The sequence below is a fragment of the Trifolium pratense genome, linkage group LG5 (genome assembly GCF_020283565.1).
Source record: "Trifolium pratense cultivar HEN17-A07 linkage group LG5, ARS_RC_1.1, whole genome shotgun sequence".
Classification (NCBI taxonomy): Eukaryota; Viridiplantae; Streptophyta; class Magnoliopsida; order Fabales; family Fabaceae; genus Trifolium; species Trifolium pratense.
In genome coordinates this window covers 5,071,882-5,094,269 of record NC_060063.1, presented here as the reverse complement: position 1 = coordinate 5,094,269, position 22,388 = coordinate 5,071,882, and the positions used below count along the sequence as shown (strand labels likewise).

At 33.3% G+C, this 22,388-nt stretch overlaps 1 protein-coding gene and 1 pseudogene across 2 annotated transcripts; one reads left to right on the top strand and one right to left on the bottom strand.

Moving 5' to 3' along the window:
- Positions 1–2,404: 2,404 nt before the first annotated feature.
- On the bottom strand, positions 2,405–3,585 carry LOC123885796 (annotated as a pseudogene).
- Positions 3,586–10,460: 6,875 nt separating this feature from the next.
- Positions 10,461–18,116, top strand: LOC123885792 (ribulose-1,5 bisphosphate carboxylase/oxygenase large subunit N-methyltransferase, chloroplastic). 2 transcript variants are annotated; one of them, XM_045935115.1, is made up of 13 exons: positions 10,487–11,040; positions 12,138–12,213; positions 13,536–13,741; positions 13,876–13,962; positions 14,050–14,142; positions 14,682–14,836; positions 14,939–15,023; positions 15,111–15,197; positions 15,278–15,397; positions 15,690–15,791; positions 15,864–16,034; positions 16,144–16,173; positions 17,698–18,116. In XM_045935115.1, the coding sequence occupies exons 1-11, from the start codon at positions 10,720–10,722 to the stop codon at positions 16,029–16,031; spliced, it is 1,500 nt and encodes a 499-aa protein (XP_045791071.1). In that variant the 5' UTR covers positions 10,487–10,719; the 3' UTR covers positions 16,032–16,034; positions 16,144–16,173; positions 17,698–18,116. The 2 variants fall into 2 exon arrangements, with proteins under 2 accessions (XP_045791070.1, XP_045791071.1); XM_045935114.1 differs by lacking the exon at positions 16,144–16,173 and having other exon boundaries at positions 10,461–11,040.
- Positions 18,117–22,388: the final 4,272 nt, after the last annotated feature.

Below are 22,388 nucleotides of genomic sequence, written 5' to 3'. Positions count from 1 at the left end.
TAAGTTGAATAATATTTTCAATTTAACATACTAAATTGTTATTCCGCAAATTCAAGAGACTAAATTGATTGACTACTACGATTTCAGATATTAAAATGCTTCTTCTTTTCTGTGAGAAACAGAAAATGTTTCTCAACATATATATATATATATATATATATATATATATATATATATATATATATATATATATAGGGGTTTTCTAACTTAGACCCTAGTTAGGTCTAAGTTAGCAAGGTGCACCTTTTGAGTTGGACAAAAATACCCTTTTTTTTTTTTGAAACAATAGAGCAACTGGGGCATGTATGTAATTTGCATCATAAAATAGCGCGCCCCCCAAAATAGCGCGCCCCCCATGCAACAACAACAACTATTACATTTTTTAAATTTCTTCCAAATTTCGACCTCATTTTACGTGCGAATCGAACGCCGATTTCAAAAACTAATACCGGAAACCTTTGTAAAATTGAAAAACGATCAAAATCCATATAAGGAACGTCGAGTTTCGTTGAGTATTGAGGGAGATCGAACCGGGTCAAAAACCGGGTCGCGCGACCCGTTTCTGCATAAAACGGGTGGGGGGACGATGAACAGTGCGCGTCGCCCACGCCCACTCTCACCGGAGGCGCGTGGGGGCGCGTGCGGCCTCAGGTAGGCTCTATTTTTTTTTTATTTGTTCATAATAAAATAGTAGATAATATTCTGGAAATTTTGGTATATTGTATGAAATTTTGGGAGACCTGAAACTAGTTTTAGTTAATTAAATGATTAAAAAGGTAATTAAAAATATTATAATTCCATAAAAAATTTCCAAAATTTTATGTAAAGTACTATGAATTATTTAGAACCCTCTTGTGTACCTCACTCTCCCTAGTTCAAGTCATGAAATTATTTTCACAAATTCCGCTGATTATTTAAAACCATTTAACAAATAATAATAATAATTTCATAGATTTGTACTCTGAAACCAATTGTTTTTTTATTTGTTTCTAATAAAATATTAGATAATATTCTGGAACTTTTGGTATATTTTATGAAATTTTTGGAGACCCGAAACTATTTTTCGTTAATTAAATGAGATAAAACGGTAATTAAAAACTATTGTTTGCTTCTGAAGCCATTTAGCTGGTACTATGGTTTCAGAGAGTTGTACTTTGAAACCATTTTACTGGTAGAATGGTTTCATTGAGTTGATTCTTAGTTATTTGCTTATGAAACCATTTAGCCGGTAGAATGGTTTCAGAGAGTTATATTCTGAAACCATTTTGCTGGTATAATGGTTTCAGTGAGTTGATTGAGTGGTGCGTGTTAAATTACAACACACAAGTAACGTACTTAGTACGATACACATAATTTAAAATGCAATAGAACATATAAATAACCAGATTAAGGAAGTGAAAAATTATGTTTATATATTACTATGAAACCATTTAGCTGGAAGAATGGTTTCAGAGAGTTATACTGTGAAACCATTCTAGCAGTAAAATGGTTTCAGAAGCAAACAATTAAGAATCAACTCTCCTGAAACCATTCTATCAGTGAAATGGTTTCAAAGTACAACGCTCTGAAACCATTGTACCAGCTAAATGGTTTCAGAATGGTTTCAGGAGCAAACAATTAAGAAATTACTCACTGAAACCATTCTACCAGTAAAATGGTTTCAGAGAGTTATACTGTGAAACCATTCTACCAGCTAAATGGTTTCACAGTATTATATAAAGATAATTAAAGGTAGTGAAAAATTGAGTTTTTTTTTTTGTGTCCAAATCAAACGAACCAAGTCTCTATTTGTAGACAAAAAAAAATTATGAATTTTGGTATAAAAATAAAAAAATAAAAAATTAATTTACAACGAAATAATTGAGTTTAAAGTATTAAATGAAAAAAAAACACGCCAACCACCCAGCAGTTGACACGTGTCCTGCTTTTTTAAAAATAAAATTTTCTCTCTCCAGGCGCAGATTTAGTGTGGTGCACGCGCTGGCTTATCATGGAGCTGGATGATCTAGACTGTCTGATTGATCCGACAGCCATGATGAGATCATCTCTTGGCCGTCTGATGGAAATCAACGGTCTGTAACGGTGGTCCTGCGGTAGGCGCGCGACACTGGATCAGCGCCAATATGTTTTTTTTTTTTTTTTTATAAAAAGAAAGGGTATTTTTGTCCAACTCAAAAGGTGCACCTTGCTAATTTAGACCCAACTGGGTCTAAATTAGCAGCCCCATATATATATATATATATATATATATATATATATATATATATATATTCAATAATACATGTATCAAAACTTAAGTTATTTTATTTTGATAAAGCGAAATTTTGCTTATGAAGCAATTTCTTTAGACAATTCTAAAAAGTTATAAAAGGGAGATATTTTACATAAAGAAATGAGACAAAAATAAATCATCATACACAATATTAATATTCAGGTTTAATACATGAAAAGAAGTGATACATTAACCATCCCATAATTGAAGACAACTTGAAGCACTTAGTTCCTAATTTGAACTTTATTTCGAAACTATTTTTTTGCAGAAATACTTTAATTAATACCTAGTAGAGAAAAATTAAAACGTTGTCCCTGGTTCAAACACTTCCTCTGATTCTGGAACTATATTGACCAATTGTAATATCATAGTACCTATTCCATAGCATCACACCACCATACTTAGATGATAACTTAACAAAAGGCAGCAATTGATTTATGAGAACTTGTGATGGCACAAAACCACCATTAGATGCATTTTGTGAGGCAGGAAGTCCAACAAAAACATTTTGATTTTTAGCAAAGGGAGAATTGATCCACTGGTTCCATGAATTCTTAAAGCCAGTTGGATTATTTGAATCAAAGTTACAATTATTAGCTTGGTTGTAAAATTGAATCCAAACATAGTCAAAAAGTCCAGTAGAAAGTGCCCTTTGAAGTATGTTATCTTGAAAGGGACACATTGGAGCAGCAGTTAAGTAATACTTTTTTCTAGAATCTGATTTATAATGATCATTTAGCTTCATAGCAAGTGTTGCATAGTGGTCTTCAAAAAAAAAAAAAAAGTGTTGCATAGTGGATGTTACCACTACCTCCTTCAATATCAAAATCAACTCCATCTAATATAACATCACCAAAAGGTCTAGAGTTTGAATTACCTCCCAAATAAGTGTTCCAAATGTAGTCAGCAACTTGGTTTGCATCTTCTGGTGATGACAGAGAATATTTTCCCATATATTCACCACCAATGGAAAGTATAACTTTAATGCCTATACTTTGACAATGATTTATGCTTTTTCCCAAATTTTGGCAGTTTGGTGGGTTACAATGACCAGCTAGATTTAACTGTGGTGGATTACCATTTCCAAAACTTGAAAGGAATGCTAAGTTTACTATTTGGAAAAATCTAGTGTTGCATGTGTCTGTGAGTCTGTCAAATATCCATCATCATTGTTTTGGCCCCAATACACCACTAGACTTCCAGCATTTGATTGGAAAAACAAGGTAAGTGAAATTGAAAGGAAAAGAAGAAAAGGGTAAGAATTTTTTTTGCTCATGGTGACTTTAGTTTATAAGTCTTGTTAGAAGAAGTTCCATATGGTGATGCTAATATATATAGAGGCTTGAAACTTGAAAGAAAAGCTACACAAGATTTCTTGCTTTCAAATTTCAATAATTTCCTTGTTGGTGGGGCCCTTGACATTAGCAAGAGTGACTCTTCCTTATAAAGACAAAGACCATGACTTTTGATAAATGACATGTATCCAAGTCATGGACATTAAAAATTATATTTTTCTGCATAGGAGATTTTGTTACATTACAGAAAATTTGCATTATAGATCAAATAGGGTTGTCCATCATGTATCAACTTAGATGATGAAATTTCTGTGAAAGTAATTATAAAATGGTCATAAGTAGCATCTTTAATATTGACACCGCCGTTGTTGTTATGTTTGCCATGTTGATCCCTTGAAGTTAATAGAAAACACTATTTATACAGTCAATATGTCCAGACCCGTCTGATTTTTATGAGGCAATCTAAAAATATGTATATTTAATTTATAAATTTATAAATTTTGAACTTCAATTTGGACCGTCCTAACACGCGAAAGTGAGAGGGAAACTTTTACAAAAGGACGAAGACCAAGACCTTTAACCAATTGTCCTAAACGCCACAAGTCATGGATATGAAAAAAATCTCCAACAATCAAGATGTATTATTGTTGAACAAATGCATCGTCCCTAATACAGACAGAATCATGTGAGTGTGGAGAAATTGGTATGGTATTGAAGAAGACGAATAACTTATTGCATTTGGCATATGTGACTTGTTTTCATTCTATTTCTCTCTTAAGTAAGTTACTAGCATTTTGACACACGAAATTATAAATATTAGCTAATATATACTTATTAGGTTTAGATGAAATGGCATGCGTCTATTTTAGATTAACTAAGGTTTTGGGTTTAACCCAAGTTTAGATATGCAGCAGCATTAAGAGTTTGTTGCTCATGTAGAGAAATTAGTCTTTATAATTGCGCGTGGAGAATATTTAATTTTTTTAAAAAAAGTACTAGTATTAGCTAATTTAGTTCTTTAAAATTTTATAATGATAATTTAGTCCCTTAAATCAATATGGACTAAATTAACTAATGTTGTTTATTTAAGAGATTAAACTCATATCGTAAAGATAAAGGACTACGTTGTTTAATTGCGTTCATTTTCACTACTAGACCACATTGTTTTCATGTGAAACTTCTATATTAAAATCAGCAACAGAAGTTTCTAATATGTCACTGTCAAGTTCAGAGTCAAATTTATCTTTTTTTGATCACGTGCAGTATCAAACAAACTCCTCAACGACAAGTGGGAAGAAACAATAATTCCTTTTATGGCTAAGTAATTCAAATGTCTTTCGACGACATTATCCAAATCAAGGAAGAAACCAACGTCTTTGATCAAACTTCTCCAAGTCTCGTATTTGGGCGCTTATCATTCTTCAGCAGATCTTTTTCTATTGCCTATATAAGGAGCTGAAGATTTGAAGATAAGCAAGACTTTGAACATACTTTTGAAAGTTCAAAAACCCTATCAAAGTCCTAGCTCAAATTGAACTTAGAATTTCTCAAACAAGTTGTATCTTAGAAATTTTTAAAGTTACAGAGTCTCATTGTTTTGTAAAGTCTACACCTTTTATTGTATATTAAGTGTAGAAACACCAGGGCCGGTCCCGAGTATTTGGAGGCCCTGTTTGAAAATTAAAAATGAATCTTTAATAAAAATATAATTTTTTTTTAAATAAAGTCATTCTCTATTTAAATTATAAATAACATAAAAAATAGTCATCATAGTAAATAACATGTAAAACCAACATATTTTAATCAATAACATTAAAATACATCTTCAATCTAATATCATTATCAACTTTACATTTCCTTTGGAAAAAAAAAATTTCTTGTAATGTTGCTTCGTTTTTTACAATCAACCGCAAGTTACTTATAAAATTAAAAGTGTATCTATTAAATTTTCTTTTTCTTGAGTAATAAAATATTTTTTGTAGTAACAAAGTCATTAATTTTTTTTACATATATAAATTTTTTAATAAACCGATATAAACAATCGGAGGCCCCTAAATATTTGAGGCCCTGCGCGGTGGCACACCTTGCACACCTACAGGCCCTGAGAAACACTTCTAATTTTATTTGGTTAGGTTAGATGTGAGAAGTCTCTTGTCATTGGATTTGAGCAATTAGAAGTCTCTTGTAGTTGTACTTGTACTTGAGCATTAGAAGTCAAGTCTCTTGTTACTTGTTAGTGGACTTGAGCATTTGAGAAGTCTATTGCTTGGTGCTTGAACATTTGTAATCTGAGTGATTATAACGAAAATTCTTTGAAAGTGCAAAGAGACTGAATTACTTTCGGTTTGTGGGAGGAACCAATATAAAATTGTTCTGTGTCTCTTTTCTCCTCTCTCTCCTTTGTGTTTGATTTTTATCCGCTGCAAACTCTTTTAAACACTTGGCCAGATTCTAGACATTTGGTCAGAATATGAAAAGCATAACTCCAAGAAAAAGAAAAAAGCGAACATAATTCAACCCCTTCTTTTGTTTTTCTCACCTTCAAGACCTAGTTCAAAATTGTTTTAATCAAATGGAGGCTCACCGTATCATGAGCATCCCTCTGTTGTTCAGATTACCTACTAACAAGCTTGTGTGGCATTGGAAAAAGGATGGTGAATATTCAGTAAGGTTTGCATCCAACTTGTGGGTAATGTATATGCACCTAACTAAGTTGGTGGCATTTAGCATGCACAAAGTTTTAAATTTGTGCATGGTGCACAAATTTAAGTCAACGGTTAGATTTTAAAGTCTTATTAATCTTATCATATAGCACCCACACCATACCCCATCTTCTTCTCTCTTCTCTTTACCCACAGCCAGCAGCAACCCACTCTAGAAATGGTTATCAAATCTGATGGTCCTCAATTAAATATTTAAATCCAATTGAAAACCAAGCAACAAATAGAGACGCAAATTATCATCAAACTCAGTCAAATTCCTAAATCAAATTTTATGATTATTTACAAATACCTTTTGTTAATCTAAAGGGGAACAAAGGGAGAATAATATTGGACAAAGAATCAGATAAATTGCTCCAAAGAACCAAAGCAACAACTCAGGTAAGGAACAAAGGGATAATAATTTTGATGAGTTTTTCCAGAAAAAAGACAATAACCATTGTTGGTGTAAACGTCGATTTAAAATGTTATAATAAATATAAAATTTGAAGTAGAAATAGGAATGTTGAAAATATTCAGATCTTGGTGAATCCAAATCCAAATACGGATCTCAAAAACGAAAATGTCGATTAGGTTTTAGATCTGATTCTGACGGCGGGAAAATTGGCGGCTGAGACTTCCATTTTAGTGTACCATCTATCTATATGTAGTTCTGCACTTTTATGGAACCGTATTCAGTTTAACGACGTGTGCCTGTGACCGCCATTCTCATATATGCACATTCATCTGAGTAAAATGAGTTTAATATATTTTTTAATTTTTATTTAATTCTAAATTCTAAAATTGAAGACAGTTAAATTATCGGTGATTCTATTATGCATTTTTTTTTTGTTGTACATAAGATATGTGATTGAATGTTTGTATAGTTTCTTTAACTTTTGTTTTTGGTCTTCTATGAAATGGTTGGTGGGGCTCGTAGTGATCTAAAGTTTTTTCCATGACTGAGGAAGAAGGAGCAATGAAGTGGAAAAGGAAGGAGATGGAAGAAAATTCAATCTAATGTGGAAGGAGCATGATAAGTTTCAATGGGAATGTGAAATCTAACCATTGATCTAAAGTTGTGCATGGTGCACAAATTTTAAATTTGTGGCCCTTATTCTGGTTCGAACAGTGCACTATGGAAATAGATTTGGCACTCTCCCATGTAGGGGTGTGCATGGTTTAAAAACCACACCACACCAAACTATATTTATAGTTTTGGTTTAGATCCAAAATCATTTTAATGAAAAATTGGTTATTTTGCAAAACTAATTTGGATATGGTTTATAACCAGTTCGGAACCAATTTATAACCGGTTTATAATAAAAATTAGGTTACTTATTTATAATCGGTTTATCTTAAATTTTATTTTATTTTTTATTTTTTTAAAAAATGCATTATTATAACTTTTAATTCATATATATTTAAACCTTTTTTTTTACAATAATTAAGCCAATTTTTTTTTGTTTAATTGATTAAAAGAACATATTTAATAATTATTGTTTATAAAAAAAAAAACATAATTTTTCTTTAATTTTATGAATTATTAGTTTATAATCAACTCATAAAAGTTTTTTTCTAAGCCCAAATATATTTCAAACTAAGCCAAAAAAATCAGATTTTTTTAAGCCCAAAATAATTAAAATACAAATTTTTTTTAAGAATAAAACCATCAAAAATCTGTTTTGTATAATTATTTTAAAAATAAATAAATTTTGTTAAATAAAAAAATAATTAAATATTAATGGGTGCTTGATTGTGGTCGACGGCCGGAGCGCCGCCTCTAACCACCGCGCCGGTTGTCGGAAGTCCGTCGGTGGTCGCCGGAAAATTACCGTCATCCGCCATTCTTGCCGGAGCTCCGCTGCGCCGGTGGTCCGGAGTTGACCACCGTGTTGACCAACTCCCTCCACCACCTTATTAATTATTTATTTATTTATTAAATTATATAATTAATTGAATTTGGAAAATTGGTTTTTTTAACAAAAAACTATTGGGATTTTTTCTTATTGGGCCTCAATTTAGAAACCAATTTTAAACCAATTATAAAAAATTGTATATGGTTTATAATTGGTTTTTTGTATTGGATTGATGTGGTTTTTTTTTTTTTTTTAAAATGGATTTGGTTATTAATTTTGGATATGGTTTGGTTAATGGTTTGGTTAAGGATACTTGGATTTTTTGCACACCCCTTCCCATGCCAAATAGGATTCAGAATTTAGTAAGTAAAAATGTACTATTTCTAGAGAGAGATGCTCTCCCTTCTCTCTATAAATTAGGGTATTTGGTTACACAATGTTTGAGGGCCGCAACCCCTCTAGTAGGGATCTCTCCTTCGCCATCGGAGTTGATCCTCTCCAGAATGGAGTTTTCCCCCTCTCCCGTGGAGGTTCCTCTCCCATGTATGTGGGTTTTTTTTCTTCTTCCTTTCCTGCTCTTGTTACTTCTTCATCTCTATTGTCTCCATTCCTTGTTTCACCACCAACATCCATAAGGTTCAAGCCTCCCTTCACCAACAACCACCACTCTATCCTTGCACGAATCAATCAATGTGTTGTGCTTTCAAATCGAAACCCAGCCTCACTAGCCAATCATTCGGAGCTCTGTGGCTATGGGAGAAGGCCACCACCGGAGCCACCGCCATCAGAAGAAATGAAATTTCTGAGAGTTTGTGTTTATGGATCTGTTGTTTTCATTGTGGTGTATTGTTTTTATGTATTCTGTATTGTGTGTTTAAGTATAGTCAATTTTAAGATTGCTCTCATGGTGTTTGATGTAAAGCCCCAAAGAAGAATGAATGTAATGGAAAATATTTTGAGCAAGGATCTAATAGTGGCTGCAACAAACCAGTCTCTTTTCTTCTCCACTCAACAAATGAATCCTTCACATGTGGCGAGTTTAACCAATTTTGAGAACCCGTATAGTCGATCTGCACGTCCACAAGTCAAAGAAATGATCCGTAATTGGATAGATTTAAAGACTGTGGTTCTTCAACCCACTTATCACTTGTTGAAGAAATTTGTTTGGGTGCTTGGATTAAGTTATTGGCTTGGTAATGCTCTAATGGTTTCTATTTTCTCAAAGTTTATTGATACTCAAATCTTTGTTGGCTTAATTGTTTGTGTTGTTTTTAGAATGTGGTTGAGGAATGTCCTAACACATTGTTTCTCTCTATGTTTGTACTTCATTTGTTTTATCTAATGCAAAATGATATTTCTGTCAAAAAAAAATAGGATTCAGAATTTTCTTTGGAGATTGGGTAAGAACATCATCCCTACACGGACTGTTGAATTTGTGAAATTTAGGTGAAAAACAGGAGAAAATAATAAGAACATAAAATATTATATTATTGATAATGACCTAATTACATTATTTACATCAATAAAATAGTATGATTACCTTGGTATTTATAACCAAGTGAATATAATTAAACTTAGGAAAATGCTAAACAGTGCCCCCCGGACACTGATTAAGGGAGCAAAAATAGTAATTTGACATTGGAGTTTGTGCAGTCAACTCCTCAAAAGTTTAAAATGTGTTATTTTCTATTCAAAACTTTCCTTTTTTGGTTTTCTTAACCAGTGCCCCAGGGGCACCGGTTAGCATGACCCTTAATTTGACATTGGAGTTTGTGCAGTCAACTCCTCAAAAGTTTAAAATGTGTTATTTTCTATTCAAAACTTTCCTTTTTTGGTTTTCTTAACCAGTGCCCCAGGGACACCGGTTAGCATGACCCTTAAACTTAAACCAAATCCCTTAATTATAGGATTAAAAATAAAAAATCTAATTATAGAGATTTTTTTCAACATATAACTAACACGGACTATTATAAAGAACAAAGGCGTGACTCTCAACTCAACTTGTCCTCTCTACAACATGAATGAAGAATCCCCCGAACACTTGTTAATGTACCGTGAGTTCACCAAACGAGTGCGGTTCTAATCATCTTTGGGAATATAGGTTCCCTTACAAATTGATATTAATAATACTTGGCTACTAGATTGTTTTCACCACCGATAGCCAAACCATTGGATCGACTAATCTAATTCGGAGTCAATTTGACATCAAGTGATTTCAATCTTTTTTCGATCGCAGTTGTGAAGAATTGAACCATGATCCTCCCTATCAAATCAAACTTCAGTCACCAGTAAATCAACCCAACAAAGATTTCCATTATCCTCCATTTAGATTATTAAACACCAAGATTTTTGTTTCCCTCCAACTTAATCTAAACAAAAAACATTTTCCTCTTTTTGTCTCACTTTCCTTATCCTTTCATCACACACACACACACACACACAGAACACAACGGTATAAAACAAACCCCGAAACCAAAAAAATCTCTAACTAAAATCAACATCACATCCACATTCTTCTCCTTTTTCTTCATTTCATTTCTCAATTCTCAAAAATCAATCAAAAAATTTCCCAATTTCTTCAAAACCCTAACCCTATGGAACTCTCGCATCTCTCACTTTCCGACAATCACTTCTTCTTCTCCACTCCAATTCCACCTTCTTCATTATCCCACCGTCTTCCGACGTTACTCTCACTCTGCACCAATCGCCGTCGCCGGAGAGGTTTATGTTCCGCCTCCAACTCCGATACTCTTGTTGCGGCTGCCGGTAAGAAACGCAATGAGGATGATAACGACTTGAAGACTTGGATGCATAAGAATGGTCTTCCTCCTTGTAAGGTTGTTCTGAAAGATAAACCTTCGCATGATGATAGTCATAAGCCTATTCACTATGTTGCTGCTAGCGAAGATCTTCAGGTTTGTGTAATTCATGTGTTTTCATTTCTTTATTTTCTTTTTCTTTATTCATGTTCATGTGTTTTAATCCACTTACATTTCGACACTGACACATAGACACTGATAGTAATTTAAGAAATAGAAATTGATACGGAGTAATCAGAACTGGTGGCCGGTGTCGAGCAGCGTCACCTTAAGGTTGAAGTTGGTAGTGGGTTATCTGCAAACATTCCGATGTTCATGTTAGTAAGAGGGGGGGTTATGTGAGAGGTATTAGACATTGATCAAGAGGAGGCGATTATGGAATCCTCATCAATAGCAAGAGGGAATCAAGGTCATTAAGCGTTAAGGCCTTGAATGACCGAGCGGAGATTGCTCTGTCCGTTGGGATCCGGTTGGCTGTGAGTTCCCAGATTGGGCCTATCAAGTCCGTTAGGTTAGTAAGAAGCCTGAAGTGAGAGGTATGAGGTTAGAGATTGTGTACCTGAGTCCTTCTTGGGAAGGAGTATATATATGCCCGGCGTGGAGCTTTTGTCATTGATGAGGAGGAGGTGATTACAGGAATTTCATCAATGGCAAGAGGAAATCAATGCCATTAAGGCCTTGATTGACTGAGTGGAAATTGCGGGTGGAGATCGCTCTGTCTATTGGGATCCGGTTGGCTGTGAATTCCTGGATTGGGCCTATCAAGTCTCTTAGGTTGGGTTGAGCACGACGGCTAGCATAGGTCTTGGCCCAGTCCAGAATAGAAGTGATTGAATGGAACCACAACACAATGGAATCACATGTGTCGTTGTCTTGTTAGTAGGATTATAACACATGTTGAACGACTGACTCACTTTCAATCTGAAGTGTCTTGATACATAGGCTTTAACATAGAAATCGAGTGAGTTATTTTTATTATGAGTTTAACAGGCATAATACACTGTCAAGATAAATTAGTTTTATACTTTGAATAAAATATCACTTTTTTTCATGTCATACTATCAATTTCAAAATACCCTAACAAAAGTTGGGTGATGTTGCAAAATAGAAAGATCATTGAGAATGTGAATGTAAAAATGATTTTACATATCCTCTAAACCCTTGTTTAATGAGTTTGGTTATATGCTTTGCAGAAGGGGGATGTTGCATTCTCGATTCCAAATTCGTTGGTTGTCACTCTAGAGCGTGTGTTGGGAAATGAGACTATTGGTAATTATGCAATTCTTATGATTCTCTCTGTTATGTCTTGTGTTGTGCTTCAATCCTTATTACAAAAGAATGCAAACTTGCACACCTTTCTCATTTAAATTTTTATTAATTTGATAAGACATGCTAATTGGAATTAAAATGGCCTGAAAACAATATGTCCTTATATGTTTACATTCATTTTTAAGTTGGTCTTTGTATGATTACTTATTTATTTAAATAAATAACAAATAAATAGATTGATCTCTATTTTATAACACTGGTGGACTGACGTAATGTCAATGTAACGTACAAGGGCTGTATTGAAAATGACTGTCATATATAAGAATGAAATATGACTGTCCTATATGTGACACTCGTTTTAAATTTAGTTATTTTACTTTTTTGTGTTATTGTTCCAAGTCTCCAACAGATTGTGTTAAACAGAAACAGATAGTGATAGAAAACCAAACTAAAATGGTTATATATGTAAGAACTAAATTGAAAACATTTTTCATGCAGGGTCTAAAATGGTTATATATGTGAGAGTCATGTTAAAGTTGGTTATTTTACTTTGTTGTCTTATTGTTCAGTCTCCAAATATTGTGTTAAACGGAAACAGACGGTGATAGAATACCAAACTAAAATGGTTATATATGTAAGGACTAAATTGAAAACATTTTTCATGTAGGGTCTAAATTAAAAATAGTCACATATAGAGACTAGTATATTTGAACACTTTTTGAAGTTACTTGGAGAATTTAATAAAAGGTATTAAATGCTTTTGGCAAGTGAGAATAATAATAGGTTTGTTTTATTGTTGCATGGTTGTTATGATTTCAACTTGAACATGTCCATTAAGATGAAAAATTTATTTGAATGTATTGTTGTTCCGCGATACACTAGTTACTATTTAGTACAATGTATTGTTGTGTAGTGGCTATTGCAGTGCTATAGTGTTGTGGAATTTGAACAAACCGCTATTTTCCGCGATCCGTGATGTACAATGCTGTTATTATGTAAGGTTTGATGTAAAAAAAAATTGGGTTTAGTACATTTCTGTGGTTGTTCATGTTTAGTGTCAGATATGTATTAGAAATTGTATTGAAGGTGTTTGGGTAATTGGGGTTACAAAACATGTGTATTCGTGGAAATGAATATGGCAAGCTACCGACCTTGAATTCATTTGTAAGGCAATGTAAAGGGTGATTTTGTTCAGTTCCTACTTAGTGAATTCATTAGTGTGTCATTGTGTTTTTCAGATATGATATAAGTTGTGTATAGATGGATAGTAGGTTTATTGAAACATTTTGAAATTATATGTGATGCTTTTGCCCTTATTGCAGCTGAGCTATTGACCACAAACAAGTTTTCCGAATTGGCGTGCTTGGCCTTGTATCTGATGTATGAGAAAAAACAGGGCAAGAAATCTTTCTGGTATCCATACATTAGGGAACTTGATCGGCAACGAGGTAGGGGACAACTGGCTGTGGAATCACCTCTTCTATGGTCAGAATCTGAGCTGGAATACCTTGCAGGAAGTCCATTAAAGGTTTCCGCCTCTCTCCCTCCCCTCCTGATTAACGATGAACACCGTCCATGCTACTGATAGTGAAAATATTAGGTTGTTTAATGCTTTATATTATTCAAATATATTCAGACTAACTTCTGGTGGCTGTTATTTAGGATGAAATTCTTAAAAGGATTGAAGGAATCAGAAAAGAGTATAATGAACTAGACACGGTCTGGTTTATGTCTGGTTCTCTGTTTCAGGTAATTAAACACTTGAACTTTACAAGTACAATGCTTATATAGTATTTACATAAGTCGCCTAGTGCTTACTTTATATGCATAATGCAGCAATACCCATATGACCTTCCTACTGAGGCTTTTCCATTTGAGATTTTCAAACAAGCTTTTGCAGCAGTTCAGTCATGTGTCGTGCATTTACAGGTACAATTTACTCATCTGCTACATGTCTATATGGCTAATAAAATATGCTCAAGAAAACTCCAAAGTATATAATGGCTAACTAACTGATGAAATCAATATCAGTTCTACATTTTGCATGTCAAATTTGTCAATGAAATTCACCTGAATCTGAAATGACAATCATTTACGATACAATTAAACATTAGGTCGATGAACTCTAAACCTAAATTTATTCATGCTAATTTCTAAATATATTTAATTGATTGTTGGATTTGTTGGATTGAGCGAAGTGGTGATAATTTAATTTAAATATTAAATTTTACTATTGTAACTACAAAATGTGCATGATGTTTTAGCACACATGGACATCTGTTACTTTTGCATCATATACTCTTTTCCTTATAATCTTTGGATAGTTGTTACCATTATTTCCATGGTTAATTAAGATTCAATGATTCATGCATGCATAAATCATAATACATTATACATACATGTATTCGTGTAACCTTCATTCTCTTTCAACAATGAGTGCAAATTGATCGTTTGTTTTTTGAAATCAGAAAGTTAGCTTAGCTCGGAGATTTGCACTGGTTCCCCTGGGACCTCCTTTGTTGGCCTACTGTAGCAACTGCAAGGCGATGTTATCTGCTGTGGATGGGGCTGTTGAGCTTGTGGTTGATCGCCCCTATAAAGCAGGGGACCCAATTGTTGTCTGGTATAACGCATGATTCATTTGACACCTTGTAATTTTAAAAAAGGATGTAGTTATTTTTGTATTAGTAGCTTCATTACAAGGTTTGCAGTTGATCATCTTCAGGTGTGGCCCACAGCCTAACACGAAGTTACTTACAAACTATGGCTTTGTTGATGAAGACAATTCCAATGATCGTCTCATAGTTGAGGTATATACACTTACTTTGTTTGCATCCAGTATTTAACTATTTTGTTGTTTCAACTCAGATTTAAACCTGCTGATACATCTGTTTCAGGTGGCTTTGAGTACTGAAGATCCACAATATCAAGATAAAAGAATGGTTGCTCAAAGAAATGGAAAGCTGTCAATTCAAACGTTTTACGTACTAATTCTAAACTCTTAATTTGATTGAAGGTTGTTTAGAGATTTCTCATTAATTTCTTAGTTAAAACCTTGGTGCAGGTGTATACTGGGAAGGAAAGGGAAGCTGTCTCAGATATGATTCCATATATGCGTTTAGGCTATGTTACAGATCCTTCTGAGATGCAATCTGTCATCTCCTCTCAAGGTCCAGTTTGTCCTGTAAGTTTTTTTTTTTTTTTTTTGTGCTTTTCTTATCTAAATTTGAAGAATTTTAAGAATGCCAAAGATAAAATCTAGTATTTGTCATGGATATTAGTAAAATCAAGTTCTCTTGCCTATTTCATATTTTGTTTTCTTGACATGAGGCTCTGATATGATCATTAAGTACTGTGATAAATGAAATCTCTGATTTTATTTCTTTACTCTTTCTAAAAATAGTAAAAAATTAGTCTAATCTAAGTGGAGACTAAATCTTCTGGTGAGAAAAGTTGACTTTAATTATTCATTCTAGGTGAGCCCCTGTATGGAGCGGGCTGTGCTGGACCAGCTTGCTGATTATTTCAATACTCGTCTGGCTGCCTACCCTACTACCTTGGCTGAAGATGAATCTATGGTACGTTTTGTTTGAATTAAAAATTGACCAAGATTTATCAATTTTTCACTGATAATTTATATATTTACTTAGTTGACAGATGGTAGTTTGAATCCAAAGAGGCGAGTTGCTACTCAACTTGTTAGGCTAGAAAAGAAAATGCTTCATGCATGTTTGCAGGCAACCACAGATTTCATAAACCAGCTACCTGACCACAGTGTATCACCATGCCCTGCTCCTTATGCACCTTCAATAAAATGAAAGGTTCAACTCTCTCCCTCCCTCTCTCCTTCCTCGCATTTGAACATCATTATCATTTTTGTTCCTTGTAATTTGCAGTAATTCCTGAATTATTTTGTTATCTTTTTTTTAGGAACTGGACAGTTATGGATTAAATGAACCAGTTAAGTAAAAGTAAAACTCATTTTTTTATAGGACTGTATTTTACACATCCTGGAAATGAAAGGAAAAGTTAATCTGGTCCTAGGTTGGTAAAATTCTGAGTTAGGATAATTTTTAGTTACCTAGGTTATTGGCCACTATGCATCCTGGCGAATGCTATTGTAAGAATCCCTTAATTTAGCTTGCAAAAGAGACTTAGACCTAGCCTAAACAACAGGTGGAAAAGACTGTAGTCGTACAATGCAGCCCGGGATACACAATCCTCCAAGCTCTGAGCCTATAAAGTAAAACAGATTGGTTGTGTGCATTGGATTTGGCTGGAGCATATAATTCCATTCATGCTTTTCATATTCATTAAGAAATTGACTGTTAAGGAGGAAATGTAAATGGTATGAGAAATAAATATATGCTGATAGACAAGTAAAATTGGAAAAAAAAAATCCAAATTTTGTGATACTATTTTTCATCAGTAGTCCATTGTGTATATGGGATTCTTTCCTTGATTGGGCTCCAACCCAACACCACCAACTTTCTCCAACCAGACCCATCTGTATTGGCCGAGACACTTGATGACCTGCCTTGATATTCCAGACGTTGTAAAGTAGTCATAATAACAATCGTGTAGCTCTGCGGGGGTCCTGCCTGTGTGTACAATACTCTCTCATTCTCATATATCATGTTGATCCTTTGGCACCTCAAAATGAAAGTGTTTAATAAAGCTTTGCTTTTTTTTTTATTGGTTCACTAGCCCTTTTGAATCTCTTGAGATCCTATCTTATTACCATTTTCTTAAACTCATGGAAGGACAGATTGAGTTGGAGGAAAACGGTTTTCTTTGAAATACCCAATGGAGCAAAGGATAAAAATGAGTTCGAGCAGCCTATCATGAGTCATAACAATTAAAGAGTTCATTGGCAGGTCTGGTTTGGAGCAACTTGGTGTGGGGTGGGGGGGGGGGCTGGATTGAAGCCCCCGATGCCAGAAGGAGAGTATCCCATATGCATGTCAATTGGATGATAAAATCTATGCTAAAAATAGGATTTTTTGTCTTTTCTATTTGTACATTTATCAATATATTTTATTTAAAATCATACCATTTAATTTTCTCCTTGACTAGTGATTTCTTGATGAATGTGAAAAACATGGTTGAGTATTTGCCCTCAAGTCCTATGCACATAATCAATACACTCTTGGAGCTTAGGGGATGTGTTGAAATGTCTACCATTCACTTTTGAACTACTAATGAAACAATAGTATTTAAAGGGATTTGAAGTCACATATTTCCTGTGATTTGTCCTTGTATCAGCACCGGAGTCCGTGTGTACAATTTCATGCATGAAAACTACCATTTCCTGATTGGTGTACCTAAAGTAATGTAACTCGTTTGAGCTGGACTATTTAGAGTTCCCAGAGCTTATAAAAGGCTTGTTGCGAAACCTGCTGTTGGACTTTATGAATCAGTAATCACCCTTTGTTAAAAAGCTGTATAAATTGAATTAACTCAATTCAATGTTTGTTTTCACAGAATAACCATGATTGGTGTACCTAGAACAATGATGCTATGCCAGGGTTTCAAAGTCAAGACAAAAAGGGGTTGGTTCAAGTATTTTCTGCATGCCACATCAAGTAGTATGAGCATCATTGAAGCGTTTTTTCCCCAGAAAATTTCTATCTGTGGTCGCGCAAATGATTATAAATCTGAGTGTTTGGATGATGGTAATAATCATTGTAAATGGAAATCTGTATCACAAATTTGTAATTCATTTGTGTATATATTTGTCTGCAGTTCTCAGTTTTATATTTGATCCCCCCCTTTTACCTTTGTAAGTTGAGCCTACTCTGAAGTTTACTATAAAATTGTTACAAAGATGTGAAATGTCATAAAAGGTTTTGTTTGAGCAGCTAAATGACAGACAAAATCTTGTTCATCTTTGTGGTGGTGAATGTTCTGGCTTAGTATTGTCTTAGTGTAGTGTTAATAATAATGGTAAAATGAAGAACTAGGGACAATTCAAAAGCCAAAATCTTAATCAAACTTTAGTTTTAAATATAACTAGTTGACTACCCGTGCGTTGCACGGGTTCGACGGAACGGCATATATATGTCATGGACGTTGTCAATCATGGATGTTGATATTAAAATACTTATTAACAAAGTTATACTACCCAATTATATGAGCAAAGCTCGTGCGTTGCATGGGTTCGACGGAACGCCATATATATGTCAATCATGGACATTGTCAATCATAGATGTCGATATTAAAATACTTATTAACAAAGTTATACTACCCAAATATATGAGCTAAGCCTGTGCGTTGCACGGGTTCGACGGAACGTCATATATATATGTTAATCATGGACGTTGTCAATCATGAATGTTGATATTAAAATACTTATTAACAAAGTTATACTACCCAATTATTGAGCAAAGTGATACATTAATCAAATTTAACACGCGAATGAGTCTCATCATATTCAAAGACCAACAATGAAATGGTGATAAATAAATGAGATGGAAAGTAATACGGGAATGATATAAGTTAATCGTAAAACATAAGTTGGAATGATATAAGTTAATCATAAGTTTGCGTAAATCAAATTCAATTTGTGTGGTGAGATGGGTCATTGATTTCCAATAATTATCATTTTTCTTTTGTTTTACAAATCTAATCACCTCTTGGAAGAAAATAGTATTTAGAGAAGAAGACGAAAATCTTAAATTGTGTAACTAAAAACGTGGAAAGATTTAGATAGAGATAATTTAGTTATCAACCCTCCCTAAAAAATAGCATTCATAATTAATCCCTTAAAAATAGCATTCATAGGGGTACATTTTTTTTTCCTCCAGGGATATTGTCATATTGATTACAAATAATTGGTCATTGAGTAATTGGTATAGCATTCATAAGGGTACACATTTTTATTTTTTAGGATTAAGGGTTGACATGACCAGCTTGAAATTTGTTTAAACTCAATTGATTTATATGGAAATTAATTATACAACCTTGATCTGATAAGGGGAGAAGCACCCTGGGCTGTTTGTTAAAGCTTAAAGGCCAGGATGGCGCGGGTGCACGCTTCTGCCATAGCCGCGCGTACACCGGATCTAGTCCCTGTAAATACCCAAAAAAACCCAAATTTGCTCATTTTCCATTCATTTTCTCTCTCTTCTTCTCTCTCTAATCTGAAAACTCTCTCCTCTTCTTTCACCTTCACCAATTTTGTTGTTGTTAAGTTTCACTAAATCATGCTTAGAAAAACATATATTATTACAACATGTTCGTCACATTTCTTGATAGTGCTCTCAAGTTTAAACAAAATAAACATTTATAAGTATTTTAATCTCATTTTCTTCAAAATCAATCTCTTAAACAAAGTGCTTGAATCATCTACTTTTCCTTATAGTTGCATGATTTTTGCTCTAACTTGATGCACCTTAAATAGATGGGTTGCTTGAGCAAGCCCTTAAACAAAGTGATTGAATCCTCTACTCTTTCTTATTTTATTTTTTTTTTTGTAAAATTTTTGTGTAAAAATTTGTGTTGTTGCGGTGGTGATGGTGGTGGTTTTGAGAAGAAGATGAAGATTTAATGTGATGTAGGTTGTGAAAGAGATAGAAAATTGATGTGTGTGGTGTGTGTGAGTGAGAGTGAGGGTGGTGGATGAAAGGTTAAACTAGTGTGTGTATTTGATGGATTGAAATGAGTTTATATAGAGTATTTGAAAGTGAAGAGGATAGATGGATGCTAAGTGAAGCTTTTAAAGCCAATGAAATTCTTACACTTGCAATGCAATGAGGATATAAGAAACATAACAAATAGTATTATGCAAAGCCATGAATGGATAGTAGAGAAGAAAAATAACAAATGATATTATACAAAACCATGGATGGATAATAGAAAATGAAGTAGAAGCACTACTTGTCACTTGATTAAGGTGTCATTTTGCTTGAAGAAGATATATGTGGTCAATGCATGCATGATGGAGGTTCCAAAAGCTTCTTGAGTAATTACCAAGACACAATTGTCACATGAGCATTGGACTTATTGCATCACACATGACATAAGACACTAAATGCAAAGATCATGGCACACTTGTCATATCACTATTGGACTACACATGATAGGCCCACACATGCTTATAGGTGTCAAGAGATGGTTGACCATGATGGATAAGATTTTTTAAGGAGTTAGGGTTTCCAATGACATCATGTATGATGTCATCCAATTAGGGTTGTAACTTCTATCTTTTATAGTAAGTAAAGATTTGTCCAAACAAAAAGACTTTTTTTTTTATAATGAAACAAAAAGACTTACTAGTACTAAAACAAAAAAAAAAAACTATATTTGCAGAAGCTAAAATTATATTTAAATCATCTTTTTAAATAACTCACATTATTCCCCGTTTTAAGATAGAGTTAAATACCTTTTTGGTATTTATAAAAAATGTGGTATGTTTTGGTCCTATAAAATTATTATGTATGTAGTTTTAGTTCTTGCTATTAAATTAATGTGTATTTTTAAATGATTATTTTGCTGTTATAAAAACTTCTCAAAAAATGAACTTAAAGTTGATTTATAAGAAATTTCTCAAAAAATGAGCTTAAAGTTGATTTATAAGTTGAGATTTTGTGTTACTTTTTATCTTTATTTATAAAATTCGTATTTAATTCTTCCCATTTTAAAAAATTCTATAGTTTTGTAAAAAACTTTTTATAGGATTATAAACATGCCTAAAACAACTATTCAAAAATTTAAATGTTTAAGAAGAAACTTTTTATAGGATTATAAACATGCCTAAAAAACAATTATTCAAATATTTAAAAGTTTAAGAAGAAACTTTTTATAATTTATAAACATTTTTGAGAAAAATTATTCAAAAATTTAAAAGTTTAAGAATAATTAAATAATTTTGAAATTTTGAAAAATAACAGAGATTAAAATTGTATGCATAAAAATTTCATAGAATAAAAAAATGTCACTTTTTTTGACAGGAATCAAAAACAAAATTTGATAATTTCGTAGGGACAAAAAATATTTAACCCAGTAGGGTATATAGATCAATTTTGTATCACCCATTATTAAAAAAAATTGTATTACCTTGAATTTTTTAGGGAGATATAAAATAATTTAATTTATTACCCATTAGGGCATAGATCAATTTTGTATATCCCGTTATGAAAAGAAAAAAAAAATTGTATCACTTTTTATAAAGATTTAAAATAATTTAATTTATTAATATTGTGTTAATTTTTCTTAGAGTTTAAGTTGTATATGTCAACCGTATGAAATGTTTTGATTTTTCTTCATATCACCGCCAACACATTTGTTTCCAGCTTAGAAGTGAATTCGAACCACTGTAACTGTAACAAGATATTTGTTGTGTTTTCATGTGTGTTAAATCTTTGTGCCGCTGTTCACCGTCACACTCAATCATACACACTAATTGTGTGTGTTGTGTTGTTGTTGTATCGTGCTCGTTGCGATGTAAACAAATTTTTCTACTTGCATGACGGTGGAAGAGCTTCTACCGATTCTATCACTAACGATAATTGCTATTTTCAACCAATCGTTAGTTAGTTCAGTGATGATTGACACTGAACTTGGTAGGGAGGATTGCGGTTCAATCCCCGCAACTACGATCGGGAGGGGGCAGGAACCACTTAATGCGGAGGAGAGGACGTGCTACAACACTGCACTACTTCAATGTCACGATGGAGGGAGGGAAGGGTTACAAGAACACAGTGTTACCTCAATATTTCAATGGAAAATTAGCAACAGTTCAGAATCAACATCATTTGGAGGAACAAAGTTTGCCTTTTCTTTTATACCCTAAGCAAATTTTTCTAGTTATATGACGATAGAATAGCTTGTACCGATTCTATCACTAACAACAATTGCTATTTTAACAATAATAATAAGCTCCTAACACATGGTATAAGAGATTTGCCGACTATGTTTCTTCAATTAGATTATCTCAAAGTAAGTCTAATAACTCTTTCTTCGTCTATCATAAAATACTCTTGTAGCCTACATTTTTTTTTTTGTTGAATTGTAGCCTACATCTTATTATACGCGGATGATATTATTCTGACTGCCTCCTCTGATGGCCTTCGAAAATCTATCATATCACTTCATAGCTCTGAGTTTGTTTTGAAAAATTTTGAACTATTGAATAATTTTTTGGTATTGCCGCCACCCGATATGCTAGTAGTTTA

Bases quoted from the DNA above. Each gene is read 5' to 3' on its own strand.
- LOC123885792 (XM_045935114.1), top strand. From the start codon at position 10,720: ATGGAACTCTCGCATCTCTCACTTTCCGACAATCACTTCTTCTTCTCC. The intron at 13,742-13,875 runs GTTTCCGCCTCT...GCTGTTATTTAG, and splicing joins TTGCAGGAAGTCCATTAAAG to GATGAAATTCTTAAAAGGAT. The intron at 13,963-14,049 runs GTAATTAAACAC...TGCATAATGCAG, and splicing joins TGTCTGGTTCTCTGTTTCAG to CAATACCCATATGACCTTCC.